Source organism: Aulonocara sp. 'chitande type north' Nkhata Bay, linkage group LG20 (assembly GCF_057382095.1).
Source record: "Aulonocara sp. 'chitande type north' Nkhata Bay isolate Kocher_YH1m ecotype deep benthic linkage group LG20, A_spYH_male_GT1.1, whole genome shotgun sequence".
Classification (NCBI taxonomy): Eukaryota; Metazoa; Chordata; class Actinopteri; order Cichliformes; family Cichlidae; genus Aulonocara; species Aulonocara sp. 'chitande type north' Nkhata Bay.
In genome coordinates this window covers 34506672-34520932 of record NC_141363.1, presented here as the reverse complement: position 1 = coordinate 34520932, position 14261 = coordinate 34506672, and the positions used below count along the sequence as shown (strand labels likewise).

At 40.7% G+C, this 14261-nt stretch overlaps 2 protein-coding genes across 7 annotated transcripts; one reads left to right on the top strand and one right to left on the bottom strand.

Annotated features, from left to right (window-relative positions):
• The first annotated feature begins 1546 nt into the window (after positions 1 to 1546).
• Positions 1547 to 7902, top strand: hmga1a (high mobility group AT-hook 1a). Of its 5 annotated transcripts, none has more exons than XM_086276302.1 (5): positions 1547 to 1686; positions 2723 to 2831; positions 3721 to 3801; positions 4849 to 4905; positions 5774 to 7902. In XM_086276302.1, the coding sequence occupies exons 2-5, from the start codon at positions 2733 to 2735 to the stop codon at positions 5831 to 5833; spliced, it is 297 nt and encodes a 98-aa protein (XP_086132428.1). In that variant the 5' UTR covers positions 1547 to 1686; positions 2723 to 2732; the 3' UTR covers positions 5834 to 7902. The 5 variants fall into 5 exon arrangements, with proteins under 5 accessions (XP_086132428.1, XP_086132427.1, XP_086132429.1 ...); XM_086276301.1 differs by having other exon boundaries at positions 1596 to 1686; positions 2686 to 2831; XM_086276303.1 differs by lacking the exon at positions 1547 to 1686 and adding an exon at positions 1752 to 1946.
• smim29 (small integral membrane protein 29) lies at positions 6133 to 13058 on the bottom strand. Of its 2 annotated transcripts, none has more exons than XM_086276304.1 (5): positions 12785 to 13058; positions 12005 to 12304; positions 11822 to 11847; positions 11602 to 11707; positions 6133 to 10339 (listed from the first exon to the last, which is right to left on the bottom strand). In XM_086276304.1, the coding sequence occupies exons 2-5, from the start codon at positions 12110 to 12112 to the stop codon at positions 10271 to 10273; spliced, it is 309 nt and encodes a 102-aa protein (XP_086132430.1). In that variant the 5' UTR covers positions 12113 to 12304; positions 12785 to 13058; the 3' UTR covers positions 6133 to 10270. The 2 variants fall into 2 exon arrangements, with proteins under 2 accessions (XP_086132430.1, XP_086132432.1); XM_086276306.1 differs by lacking the exon at positions 12785 to 13058 and adding an exon at positions 12666 to 12775.
• Positions 13059 to 14261: the final 1203 nt, after the last annotated feature.

Sequence of the window (14261 nt, the reverse complement as noted above, 5' to 3'; positions counted from 1 at the left end):
CACATGGGTAGCTCATTTACAGGAGAACCCCCTGTGCGAAAGTGGGCTACTGTTGCCTACTACCTACTGGAAGCCTAGGTTGTTTTATCCGCATTCTCCACACCCATGCAATCAACATCAGACGTTTGTCCATTTCACGGGAGCAACATGAAAGGTCGACATATTTAACTATAAGAATAAAAGAGCAGTAGCAGTAAGGGAGTTTTATGGCTCTTGCATGCGCTTACTCATGGAACTCCTCTATGGGTGGCATATTGTCAGGATGGGATAACTGAGTGGCCTTGAACTCAGATTAACGTTTTCTGAAATACAGCGACAGCTACTGCCTGTTCTCAACAGGTACAACGCAACGCTACAGTGATATCATTGGAAAAATGAGTGAATAACATAAAAGCAATATTTTGTGGGGGGGTTTTAAATGTGGCTAATATTATTTTTTATCATTAAGATAAAGCCATCAGTGAAATATTAAAAATAATATCCAAATGTTGGAATTTTTTTTTGAAAAAATAAAATACAAATAAACCCCAAATGCTTAATAAAATTAAAAGTCGTTTTAGTGGGGTGTTTTTTGTCATGGTAAATGGCACATAACACAACCCTATACTATATTATTAACCATTAAATATTTAAGATGAAGGAAAAAATTAGGACAAAGACATACTTTTATTTAAATTTAAAAATATGGAAATTAGCTAATAAAAAACTCAGCTCAACAAAGTAAAAACAGATAACAAGGGGAAATAGCTTGGAAAGACTAAAGAATGGACGCAGTTAAAAAGAAAATATAAAGAGATTAATAAATTTAAATATGATACAACAAAGAGAATATTTAAATTTTAATTTATTAATCTCTTTATTTTAACATAAAATGTTGTCTCAACAGATAGAGGCATTTCTGAAACATAAGAAACTGTACCGGGATCACAGCATCACATCCATGTTTTACAATGTTATTTGCACAGAGGTTTATGCAGGTGAACTATTTACATGCATCACATTGATATTACAAACCTTAAAACACATAGAAGATCAGCGTAGTACTGTACCTAAGATCTAAAACCAGAACTGAATTATTTTATATTATATTCTGCAATACAGAGACAATTTTGTACATTTTTTCCCACTATATTATGATGATATTCATTTTGTTGTTAAACAAACGCATTACTGTGTTATTCATTTAGTAAATATTTAACTTTTCATTTTAATGCATTACTGGAGTCGTGTTTTACCTGAGCAAAGGATGTAAATCATTCCCGAGCTCAAAGGCAGCTTGTGTTTACATTGGAGAAGGTCATAGTTCATTCACAATTTTATTGTGGAGACAGTGGTATGTGTTGGTTAAGTTAATGTAGTATGAGACAATATAAATACAGTTAGTAGTCATTCTTTCCTTGGTTCCTAAAAGTATATCCCGCCACTTAAAAATATGTTTTTATATTTTGTGATTGAACCTGGAGAATTAAAGGGATCCGTAAGTGGGTGGGGGGTTGGGCTGCTAGTAGTACTGTTGGTGGCCCACTTATATCTCCGCCCTCCAATGTTCCAGCTCCCATGAGGGCGGCTCTTTAAATTGCCCCAAAACTCCTCCTGGCTGGCGCCTTTTTCCTTTATCTGTAGGAGACAAGACGAGCACGTGCGCTATTTATAGGACGTCGTTGGAGTAAACTTCTCATCCTGCTGGTAATTTTTATTATTTTATTATTTAAAAATAAAAATTTTTTTTAAAAAAAGTATATATATTGACCCGCTCTCATTTTAATTCATAACTGTTTTTAAAGCGGCATGAGCTGGGATTTTAAAGGGGCGGGCTGTGTGTTGTCTGACGAGTAAAAGCTGTAGCCTATAGATCAGAGCGAGGCTTTTTAACCGGGTACAACCAGCTAGGCTTAAAGGAAACATTTCGTCTTAAATAGAGCAGAGGTTGCTACCGAGCGATAAAGGTGAGTGCACAAGAAAAGGACGTCGAAAGGCAAGCTAAAGTTTGCAAGCTACAACCGCCTAAATGCATTTTTACAGAGAGGCATCTCTGGCGAGAGGACGCTGCATGCTTTAGATGTGAAGCCGTCTTTTGTTGCTCCGGCCCGGGCTCTGGTTCCCGCAAATGAGCTCTGCTTGCATTTTCTATAGCACTCAGAAAAATGGGTGCCGCCATGCAGGCTAGGGCTTTACCCTGCAAATCCAGACGAGCACACACTAGCCATTGTGTGTATGTGCATGTGTGTCGGCGGCGGAGGAGGAGGAGGGGGGGGGGATATCTCTTCGTCGCCCCGGCGTGCAGACATGCTGCGAGTGTCATGCGCAGGCCCGATTGTTGGCTACAACAACTACAGCAAACGGGCCTCTAAACATGGTCGTGGAGGCAGGGGAGCGCCGGGTTCAGTAGTATTTTGCAGGTTTGCTCGGCCTCCGATCGCTTACTGAGTCCCGGCTGTACCCTGCAAGCCAGTTTGATCCCAATCCAGTGTTTGTGTGGCACCGTCGTCTGTGTAATGGAGCACGGTTGTGACAGAAATAGACCTGGAAATAAGCGCGGATTAATTGAGTTAAACGCGTTACCGGTGTGTGGGTAGGCCGCCCCCTTTTTTTTTCTCCTTTTTTTTTGTTTGCTGTTGCGGTCACTGAGTTTAATAGCCCGTGTATTTTTCTGTGTGTGAACTCGACGCCTCCCCTTGCTGCAAGAGTGACCGGTGTGATTTATGTCTTTGGGTCTGAAAAGCTACGCAAACATGAGCGACAAGGGGACAGTCTCACCGAAAGAGAAGGAAGCCACAGAGAAGAGAGGGCGTGGAAGACCCCGTAAGCAGCCGCAGGTAAAAACCTCTGACGTAAGTAGTCCCATTCTGTTCTTCTATTTATTGGAGAAAGTGTGCTGTTGTATTTTTTTATTATTATTGTATCCCAGAAATTACAATAAGGATGTATTTAATATTATTAAAAAGATGGGAGCAGATTTTTTTTAAACCCTTTAACTCAGGTCTGCTGCAGCTGATGCTCAGGTAGATATTATTGCAGCTGAGCTTCTCATGCATATCCCTCAATGAAATTAAGACTCCTGAAATGGCTGCAGCATGCCCTTGTGACCATTTGCCCCTTCCTTATCAGTGTAAGGGAAGAACAACAAACTTGCCACATGTCTCACTGGTTTGTAAGCAACCTGTAACCTAAAGCCTTTAAACCAGATTTAACCCCCTACGACCCACCTCTGCTCCCCATGTAATGGATGACATAGCAGAGTCGACGCGCACAGTGGCTCATATACCTGTCACTCAGCCTGCTGTGTTTTTACTATTGAATTGCTCTGTTGCTATGAGCTGCGGTTGTAAACACAGCAGAAATGCAACAGGAGGCGCGTCAGCCATGACGAAGCTTACAACCACACATGAATAAGATAACTCACCTCGAGCTGAATGTACCTTGCTTTTTTGCATGTGACGGTAATCCCCTAAGTGCTTACTGTTGCATATTTCCCTTAATGACACATCTGTTATTTGTGAACTTGTATCTGCTGGACCATGGCAACCTTTTTAGCATTTAATGCACATAAGTTGCACTGTCTTTACCTCAGAGAGCTTTGTTTTGTTTTTTTGTATGTCTATATTTTGATTTGAAAACCTTGATCTTGCAATATAAGCCAGATTTTTAAGAGCTTATGTTCCTAAAATATTGTCCAGATGTTTTATACTACCCTAACTTTGTCTTGATTGTGATTGCCAGGAACCAAGTGGGTCCCCTACTCCAAAGAGGCCCAGAGGACGGCCGAAGGGCAGCAAAAACAAGACAACCGGCAAGGGCAAAGTAAGTCAATGCAGTCTGCAGACGTGTTTTCACATAGTGACAGATAGTGAGTTCAGCAGCAACGAGCACACATCCTGATCCGGAATAGCTGCAATTCCAAGATGGGCAGTCGGCGTTAGTGTGGCATTTGTTGTAAATTTGTTTCTTGCAAGTGATTTGTCTTTTTCTCCAAACCCCGGATTCCTTTTGGTTGATGAACATTTTAACGGTAGCTAACCACCTCCTTGTAAAAGGATGTCCTGCTGTTACTTGAGATATATTTGTTGGCTGTAATCTGGCTGCTTCCCCCTCGTGGTGTCAGAAATAGCTTGGCTAGGGTTCCCCATTGTAAAGACCTTGGTTTACTGCCTCACACTTTCTTTTTCTTTTTTTCTTGTTGGTGATGCTCACCCTCTACTTCCTGTCCTCCAGCTTCCTGCAGCTTGTCATGCAAAGTGTGGTGCAGGTGCAGAGGCCGCAAGACTGTTTCCAAGCTGACACTAAGCACCCCTCCGCCCCCACCCAGCACACAGCCCTAGTTCTTCTCTGCCTGTCGTTACCATAGCAACAACTGATTTTTCTCCCCCGCCCCAACCCTCCGGTTCTCCCTGCGCTCGGTCTTCACTGCTATGTATGGGAAAGGCGGAGGGAGAGGAAGTCGCGCATACATGTTTTGATATAGGTTTAGCAGCGAGGGCCGAGCTGCAGAGGGTTTGTGTCTCCGCTCAGTTTCACCAGCTGTCTCTGAGCCTCAGACCAGGTGGCCAGCGAACTGGAGTGCCCTGTGTGCAGTTCCTGTCGGCCTTCCAGATAATAGCCAATGAACCCAATGCCCCCTTTCCATCTGTGTCATTTTAGAGGCCTTACCGCCATCTACAGGCAGCTAGATGCAGAGCTCTAGGAAATATTGTTTACACCATTGCTTTTTGTGCCCCCCCCCCCAAAAAACAAAAACAAAAAAAACCTCAGAAGTTTTAGCAGATCAGCAGGTCAGTGACCTTGAGGATCACAACAAAATGTTAGAGCCCACTTGGAGCGCTCTTGACCTTTTTCCGTTTTCTCTCACAGAAGGCAACGGCAGCCCCATCTGCAGGGGGAAAACGCAGGGGAAGACCTAAGAAGGAGGTAAGATCCCATGGACAAACAAGTGTTCACATCAGTTAAGCTGTTTCTCTCCCAATTGAATTATGCTCGGTATGAGTGCCTGCAGGGTGAAATTGCATTTTCCTAATTCCCTTGCCTGCCTTGTTCCTTGGTCTTTTTTTTTTTGTCTTTTTTTTTTTTTACTCATTGGCTATTTTGGGGTCTTGTGTTCATTCAGAGTTGCATGGTCAACCACTCTTTATTGAGTAGTTTTAAAATGGCAAATGTCTTTAAAGGTTTTCTGTTTTGTTTTTTTTTTTGTTTTTTAACCAGATGTTGACAGCAGGATATTTACTTTTAGGAGCTTCAAAATGAGTCGCCCAACTACATACAGCCGGTCAAAGCAGCATGTTTTAATCTAGGAGAAACTGCGGTCTTGTAGTAACATTGTGTCATGTGCATGAGTGGTTAGGGCGTACTCGTCTGAATTGCATTAGTCACAGAAAGGAATGACCCACAGTTACCCTCCTAACTAGGCTCCTCATTTTTATGAATGGACATCTTGGGCCAGCAGTAAGTGTGAGCAGGAAAGGCAAGAGGGCAAAAAGCAGGATGCCTCATTGTGACTCACTGCTGTGTGTATGAATCATTTTTCACTACAGATGGCTCACTCTTCCCTTGGGTGTTCTTCATGCCACAGTGGTTTATCAGAGATTTTATAATAACATTTAGTCTCTTTCTTGTTGGTGCTTGGGGGTTATTAAAGTAAAAACAGTCGCGTTGAGGCATGAATCACAGGCAGCTATTGTCGTTGAACACTGATGGTGCTTTGGGCATTTTCCTTGTGGGTGTGGTCAAGGCATAACTTAACAGCCCCCCTTCCTTTTTTTGTTTTTTTCCTCCCCTGCAGGAAAAGGAAGAAAAAGCATCCCAGGAATCATCTGAGGAGGAAGAGGAGGAGGACCAGTAATTCACAACGCATGCTACCTCACTCAACATACTGACTTACTGTTAACCAGAACTGGGCTGTATCTCCAATGCCAGTGCCACCACATGACCACTGTTCACGACAAAGCCCCCTTTTGCCAAAGGAGGGTTAACACAGTACATATATCATGCAACAGCACTGGATAGAACGATGGACTTGCTCAAGCATAGATCTAAGAATTACATGAAAGGTAACAGCCCGTTTCTCTACATGTCATGTTATTACAAGTCTTTTATACTGGACAAAAAGGTGTTCTCCAAGGAGCCTGGACATTTCCTCCATTTTTCTCTTTTTTATTTTTATTTTTTCCTCTCCCCTAAAGGTGGTTTGTAGGATGTTTTCTCTGCTTAATGTTACTTATTTGTTGTACCCGCATCTGAGATGGTAGGGCATATAGATTTTTCTCCGTGTTTTGTACTGGACAAAGGTGAATTTTACCTATACTTCTTTTTTTTCTTTTTTTTTTTTTTTTTTCAAAAGTTTTTCTTTTTTGGTTTTGAGTGTTTGTGTGAAGTGGTTAACCTATCCTTTGCATTGTATTCTAGATGGAGTTGAGCTTCAGCATTTAGGATGAGAATAGGTAACTGATGGTAGAAGTATCTTTTCCTAATCTGCATAACTGACTTCACCCACCCGATTAGAGGAGAACCATCTTTTGCCCTCTTCCTGTAGGACAGTTTAGATTTTAGTGATGCTTCTCAGACTTCCTTCTCAGTTCACTGCGTATAGTGGAGAGATGTAAAAGTGTATCATTAGACTCGATCTGACTTACTGTTTTGTTTTTGTTCCTTTGGGTTACATACATTTTAAAACACGTGTGCTGCTTTTCATGTTATAATAAAACTCTTTCGTATGTGTTTTTTAAGGTTGGCAGAGTTCTAGGCTTAAAGTCATCAGTGTCGTTTCTTCAGGGAGCTTTTACAAATGCTGTTACATTGGCGTCTTTGTCCTCACATGGTCCTCAGTTTTCCAAGCCCTCACTCTCAATCACTTATAAGGCAAACTGCAATTGATCGGACAAGGAGTTTGATTGTAACACAGGATAGTTGGTGGCACTACTATCCAACAGGGCTGTATTATTATTTTATTTTTATTTTTTTTCCCTCATTCCATCTAGATCTCACTGCTTCGCCTAGCTTGGTCCTCCTCTCATCACTTAGTATGGTAATAATAAAAAGAAACTTTTTCCTTAGTCCTTTGAAGATGTGTGTTGTATGCCGTCTGCTATGGTTAAAGAAAACTTTTGTGTATTTCTAAGTGTCAGGGAACCCACAGTCACAGTCCACTTAACTGGGTTTTTCCACACACCTAAGCTGCTACAACCTCAGTTACGAAACCCGGAAAACTGCAAACAGGCAAGACAATGCCTGGAATTTCATACCTCACTCAAACGGCTTATTTTACCATTTATTGCAACTGGGTTTTTTAAATGTAACCTCTGGCATGAGTTGACAATGTTTGTATATTTTATTTTATTTTTCCTCTCCTGACTGTAATGAGAGATCCAAGGGGTCGAGTATGTGATTGTGTGACAACACAAACACTTCTTGGCTCATTCATAACCGGAGCTGGCAGACAGGTTTTTGGTTTGTTTTTTTTGTAAATGTGTGAAGCAAGTCAGGGAGACCTGTCAGCTTGACGACTGTGTTCGCTGACTGTGGTAGATTAGCAAGTGTGTTTTTACCCTTTTAAGAAAAAAACTTCTGGTGCACTGAAATGTTAGTTCAGATTTTCATGGACAAATGTTTGTGATGGACTGGGCGCTTTTTCCATGTTCCGTTGGCCACCGTGTGTCTACCACTGCCACACGTAGCCATCCTCACCGTACTCGTACAACGGTCATTTCATGTCCTCTATCAACTTCCTAGTCTCGATATCATGTCATTTTACATAGTAACGTCAGTCATCCGTTGATTTATATACTGTAAACTCAATAGGATGGATCATTCTTTTTAATGTACACGTATATAAATGTACAATGTCTATATTTCTATGGTGCCCTACAACAATTTGTATCAGAAAATGGTCAATAAAGAGAATTTTCTTTGTCACTTGTTCATATTATTGCACTCTGCTGTGCAGCTCATGCAGGCTACAATGATGCATTGCAACTATGTACAAAAGTAAATTATATTTCCAGCGTTTCAACTACCTTACAAAGTCTCTTGAACCAATGGATGTACAGTCTGAAAAGAGAAAGATTGTAACAATGTTCCCAAAATTACATTTGCATCAGTCCATCTCCTCAAACATCACCTGAATGCACAGCCTTTCATGCAAAGTTTACCAGAGGGGTGTACTACATGTTAGGAATAAGCAATCGCACTGAGAGTGCACCACTGCTTGATAACGTCTAGAGCTGCTGGGCTCATAGGGACCAATCACATGATGAAACGCCTCTTATGTGAGCACTCGCAGAAGCTGAAGCAGAAAACCTGCCTGAACAGTTGAAAGACACCATTACCCATTTTATCTGACAGGGGGTTTAGGTTTTGTCAAGAAAGCGTTGCAATGTTGAACTTCATAGTTGAACCCCTCTGGTGTGTCACCTGTGCAAATCTCCTAAGTCAACAGTGGATACAATTTTAAAGATGAATGGCTCATTTCATAAAATTCTTCACAAAAGATGAAAAACTAGATAATGCATAGAATAGAAACACAATTAGGCTGATACTTAAGCACCTCTGGGTATAATAACTAGTTGGCCATCCCAAGTTTGCAGAGCTGGGTTCTCAAAGTTTAGGGAGCCAATGTAAGTGGACTACCCAGGAAAAATCCACACTTTAAAGTGCCTGTTCAGCAAATAGTGGTTCATGTTGGCATTTGCTTTATTGTGTGTGTGTGTGTTTTTCTAGGCTTTAACAATTACTGAGGTGTCTATTTGTCAGTGTTAATAAGATTCATTCATCTATGACAACTACAGCTAAATGTGTTGCAATTTAACATCTTTTTGTGCACCGCTATGACAGACCACCAAATGGTAAGCCAAACTTTGAGAACCACAGCTGTAGAGGGTCAGGGTGGGGCTGGAGCCCAACCCACAGGTAGGGCACTCCCTGGACAGGTGGAAGCAAGGACTAGCGCTGAGACAACCAGCAGCAGTCACACCCAGAGCCAGCCCTGGAGTGTGGATTTTCTTCTGACACTGTGGATAAAGCACAGTGGGAAAACAAATGCCACACAGAAAGGTTTAAACCCAGAACTTTCTTGCTTGTTATGCACCACCATGCCGCCCACACTTTTAGATGTCATAACTGATAACATGACATGTTTGAGCATTACATGCTCAGTACAATACATTAGCTGTTGGACTGAGTAATGCTTCCCCCATCTGAGGGCAGTTAAACAGTTCAATTGTTCTTAGTTTACATTCACAAATGCAAGGCAAAAAAGGAACGGGGGAGGTTATGACTTGTAAAGAAAAAAAGAGCAAGACTTCCTGAGTGCTTAAAACAGTCAGACTTATGGCATTCATCTGAACAGATTCTTCAGCTGGAGGCAAATTTGTTGGTGCCATGCCTTGTAGACAGGACATATTTTGAGAGCTAGTCAGAGCTCATTTTAGGGATGAGAGTTTGGTGTTATTTACTTCCACTATCTGGCTTTTCATGCCATTGATAAGAGTCACAGGATTTGGCTAAACCACAAAAAGACGTGAAGCTCCAGGCATGACTTAGATTCTTTAAGCAAAGTAAAACTAAAGCGAGCTGTTCAATCATTTCACTGAAAATGAAACTGAAATCAAATTTAGCAGCTTGATCTTAGCTGCTAATTTTATTTTTCAGCAATATGAGGTTTTCTGAGAGTTTTGCAACAATGTAACTGTTGAACGCTACACTAGTCATTTTATCAGAGGATGATTTGTTTTTCTAATGCATTGCACACAACTCGTTTAAAATCACCAGCGCAGGCAATGATCACAATTCCTCTCGCAGCAGGACTGCTGATTTTTAAAGGGTACAGCACATTCATGCCACGAAGAGCACAGCTAGTACGAATGCTCACTGCAACCCAGAGGAACATAACAGCTTGCCACACGTCGCCCACAACAACATAGCAAATGTAAACAACAGATTAAAAATCTACAGGTAGCTGTACCTTTGAAACTTTGAGTCATGTCACTGAATTTTTCAATAAAAACAGGTTTAAATAAATAATTTCAAATAAATAATCTTAAGGTACTGAGACTGTTAGGCACACAGGATCGGCATCAGAAGTTCAACGTCAAAGTGTACATAAAAGAGAACAGGAAAATGCTCATCGTCACCGATGTGCTCAGAGACGACAGTAAAAGGAAGCAAATAAAAGCTAAGAAGTATTGTACACGATTGTTTGTACATCACGATAAAAATTACTGATCTCTGTGGTTGCAGGTTTGTCGTCACACCCCACAGTGCTCAATGTCAGGGTTTACCAACATCATGCATTGACGTCTTTGGTCAGAAGAGGGTGTTGCTGTTGATAACTTGACGCCCAACTTTGTACAATCTAAAGGAAAAAATAAAAAAAAGAGAGAGAAAAGCATACAGCTTAATAAAGTTATTTGAAAGAGCAAAAACATTTACTCAAGTGTGAAATCTCTTCTCATGAGGGGACCTGAAAACCTGCTTCGAACTAAACAATACTTTCGCACTCAAACCAAATTATACCAAGCTATGATGATTTGACAGTAGTCTCAGTTTCATATAACGAGATTATAAAATTCCTGCATGTCAAACTTCCACAGTAGAGGTAAACCAAGCTCGATTCATGCAGTAAAAGCCCGATGTCTTTCCGAAACCGCACAACCGTGGAATATCTTCCATAACAGGACTTTCAGGGTTAACTGAAATTTAATTTGCTCTCGCTGTATTGGATTAAAGACAACAAGGACACATTTATGACACATTTATCACTAAAACGCAGGCAGACAAAACCTGAACTTTTTCCATGGCTACTTATCATTAGGAGTATGTGACTTTTTTTTTTGGTAATTTGGGCAAACTGACCCATTAAGGGCTTTTTCAAGCACTGCTCACATTTGTCCCTTTCCCATCTATACAACCCCACCTTGACTTGACAAATAAGAAGTAAAACTTTTTGACAAACTTTTTGGACAAAGTGAACATCGCCATCTAGTGAGCCTCAGGATTCAGTGCACGACTCGGCTCAAAATAAAGTGCTTTTTACTGGCAGACTGAGAAAAATGAGAAGGATTGTCATTTTATTTTCTGAAAAATAAGCTGATGTTAAAATTCTGTGTTGGGAAAAGACATGCATACTTGTCAAGGGAAAAAAAAGACTATAAAATGATTTTTCAGATATTACTAAACCAGAAAGGCAGATTGTTTCATTTATATGGAGCAGATTTCAGGTCAGATATTAATAACTATGAGTCATTTGACGACCATATTCCCATAAAATTACAACTGGCTAAACTCGTTCTACTACTAATACTATCATCCTTTCTACTCTACTTCTATCTATAACTGAATGCAATAGAGGAACTGACCAATCAGTAGAGGAACTGGTGCACGCTAAAGAAAATTTCACAACCAATATAATTAGACAGTATACCAAACAGTATTAAGAGAATGTTTTCACTCTGCCTTTCTTAGAAAACGTGGTTGTGCAACTTTTAAACATGCTTGGCACAAGAATCCATGTCTTCCAATGGGAGCAATACTGAAAGAGTCACATAAAAACGACAAGCTTTACCACTTGCACTTCCAAGTAAAGAATCCAAAACTGTAAAAACTGATGTGCCTTACCCTTGTGTCCTCTTCTTTCCACAACATTTCTTGTTCGGCTTCATTAATCTCCTCTGAAGGATCGTACGTGTACACTGGTAATAGCTGATGACGCAGTCTGTCAACTCTGAGGGACCAAGAAAAAAAACATTGATTCAGTGAAGGTATAAAGGTAAAAAAAAGAAAAAACAAGAAAAAAAAAAACTGTTCAATGATGTTGATGGATAAATTTTAATCCTACCTCCTTTTCCTGCGAATATACATTATCTGAAATGGACAAAATGAAAGATGTTACATCCGCTGTGTGTACGCTTGGATCTCAATTCACACTTGACTTTTAAGTTAGTAAGATGTAGGACTGCTTCATAACACAATGGCTCAACTTGACATAGATCATCCTATGCCATGTGTTCAAACCACTTACCACAGCGGCAATTATCCCAGCAAAGGTTATGAGGAAAAATGGCACCAGCACATAGCTGACAGCCACATTCCCATCTATGGTGGCAGGGGACTGAGTAGTACTGTTCATTGTAAATGTTAAGCGATAAGGGGACACAGGGGGCTGCTTGTGCAAGGCCTTTACGAGCAGCAGACACCCTCCCTGTTGCAGTCACTGTGCAGCGGATCACTCCTCAAGCTGCCCCCTTGTTGTTTCTGCCTCATCCTCGTCGCTCATGTGACTTCCACATGGTATCACTGACCTCCCTAATCAGCTACAAATCTGAGGACACGGGGAAAGGAAAGAATTTGCACGGTTAGCCAAAGAAACTGTGAGTTCATACAATGGCAGATGAGTTACTTGGTTGGAAAAACAAAAAAAACATGCAGTAAACTCGTTGTGGTAAATGAAATAGACGTTTCAAACACTCAGTGGGCCAATTACACACAACATAAACACTGAATGTCTTGTTAGCAAGCCACTATTCCCCTGCTCAGTATTCTGTGCGTTTGCCAAAGTGCCAATTAACTAAGGCAGGCAGTGTTCCCTGTTCTAGTAAATCAGGCTAAAATATAATTTAACACTCGTTTAATTAACTTCCCGCTTCTATGGAGCTGTTAGAGACCCAGCCGAAGGTACCTACCGTTAGCTGCACCGTTACACTATAGGCTGTACAGCGATACAAACGAGACTAGGCTGATTTCTTACACGCCAAAGCTATATTTTTTAAAATTCTGACATAATCGAATAAACCGTACTCACTGTGTGTTGTGCATAGCCTCTCTTTTCAGTTAATGCTGTGTTGTGCTTAGCAGAAGCTTCACTTCCGCTAGCCGCAGCAGGTCCAGGCAGGCAGAATCCTTCACAATAAAAGCGTATTGATGACGTCAGAAATCACGTCTCAAAAATGTTCCTCATTATCAGCTTTTTTAAAATCCGTTTTTTGTTTTGTTTTTTAAAATTTATTTCGTTTTTTTTTCCTTCTTGGTAGAGTGTCAGCTAGTTGCTGGAAACATTCCTCATAGAGTTTGGTTCACATAGATGATATGAATCTCTGGTTCAACCACATCCCAAAGCTGCTCTATTGGATTGAGATCTGATGACTGTGGAGGCCATTTGAGTGCACTGAACTCACTGTCATGTTCAAGAAACCAGTTTAAGATAAAATTAGCCTTGTGCCATCATGTGTTTTCCTGCTGGAACTAGGCATCTGAAGTTGGGTACGCTGTCCACTTAAAAGGATGGACGTGTTAGGCAACAGTAGTCACTTATGCAGTATATCACCCACAAGACTGCTTTAATTCTTTTAAGTCATTTTACACCAAATTTAGATCCAACCACTTGAATGTCAAAGCTGATACTGAGACTCATCAGGACCAAACAACAATTGTTTTATTCTTCCAATTTTGTGAGCCTTGGTTTCCTTTTCTTAGCTGACAGAACTGGCACCTACTGTGGTCTTCTGTTCAGTTAGTCAGAGATGCTCTTTTGTATGCCCTGGCTGTAAAAAGCAGTTATTTGAGTGGTTCTCCTCTGACCTCTGGCATCAACAAGAAATTATTGCCTGTGCAAGATTGCTATTGTTTTGCCAGTGAGTACTGCAGGATGTAAGTGATTTTTGTTTTTTACTTTAAAGCTTGTAACCGTTTTAAAACTGTGCACTCATATGGACTCTCCTCATGAGCAAGAGGAGAGGCAAGATGGCTGTATTACTTCTATCCATCCATCCATTCTCTTCCACTTATCCTTATCAGGGTCATGGGGGGCAGGAACATATCCAAGCTACCACAGGACTAGAGTCAGGGTGCACCCTGGACAGATCGCCAGTCTGTTGCAACACAGTATTAGTATTAGCACTATATTACTTAATGAGCCATTATGCTCCACACATAATATATATGTGTGGCAGTAAGCTAATTATAAAACTATAGCTGCATAAAATGAGTGAAACCTTTCAAATTTAGTAGATGAAGTCTTATCATTCTTCATTCTAGACCACTAAAGCTGGTTTAAGAAATGGATTTATCTACATCAGTGTTACCTTACACTGATTACTAATGAGTGATATGATACATTTTGTGTGCAGGGATATTATATATTAGCTTTGTGTACTTTTGTGTAACATTTCATATTGCGTAACGGGAAGTGCCTTTTCTTTGACCCTCGCCTGTGGGATTAGTGGCAGTACCGCAGTAAATTATTTTATGCAATGATACTGCTCTGTTTGGTGGCTTCTCCT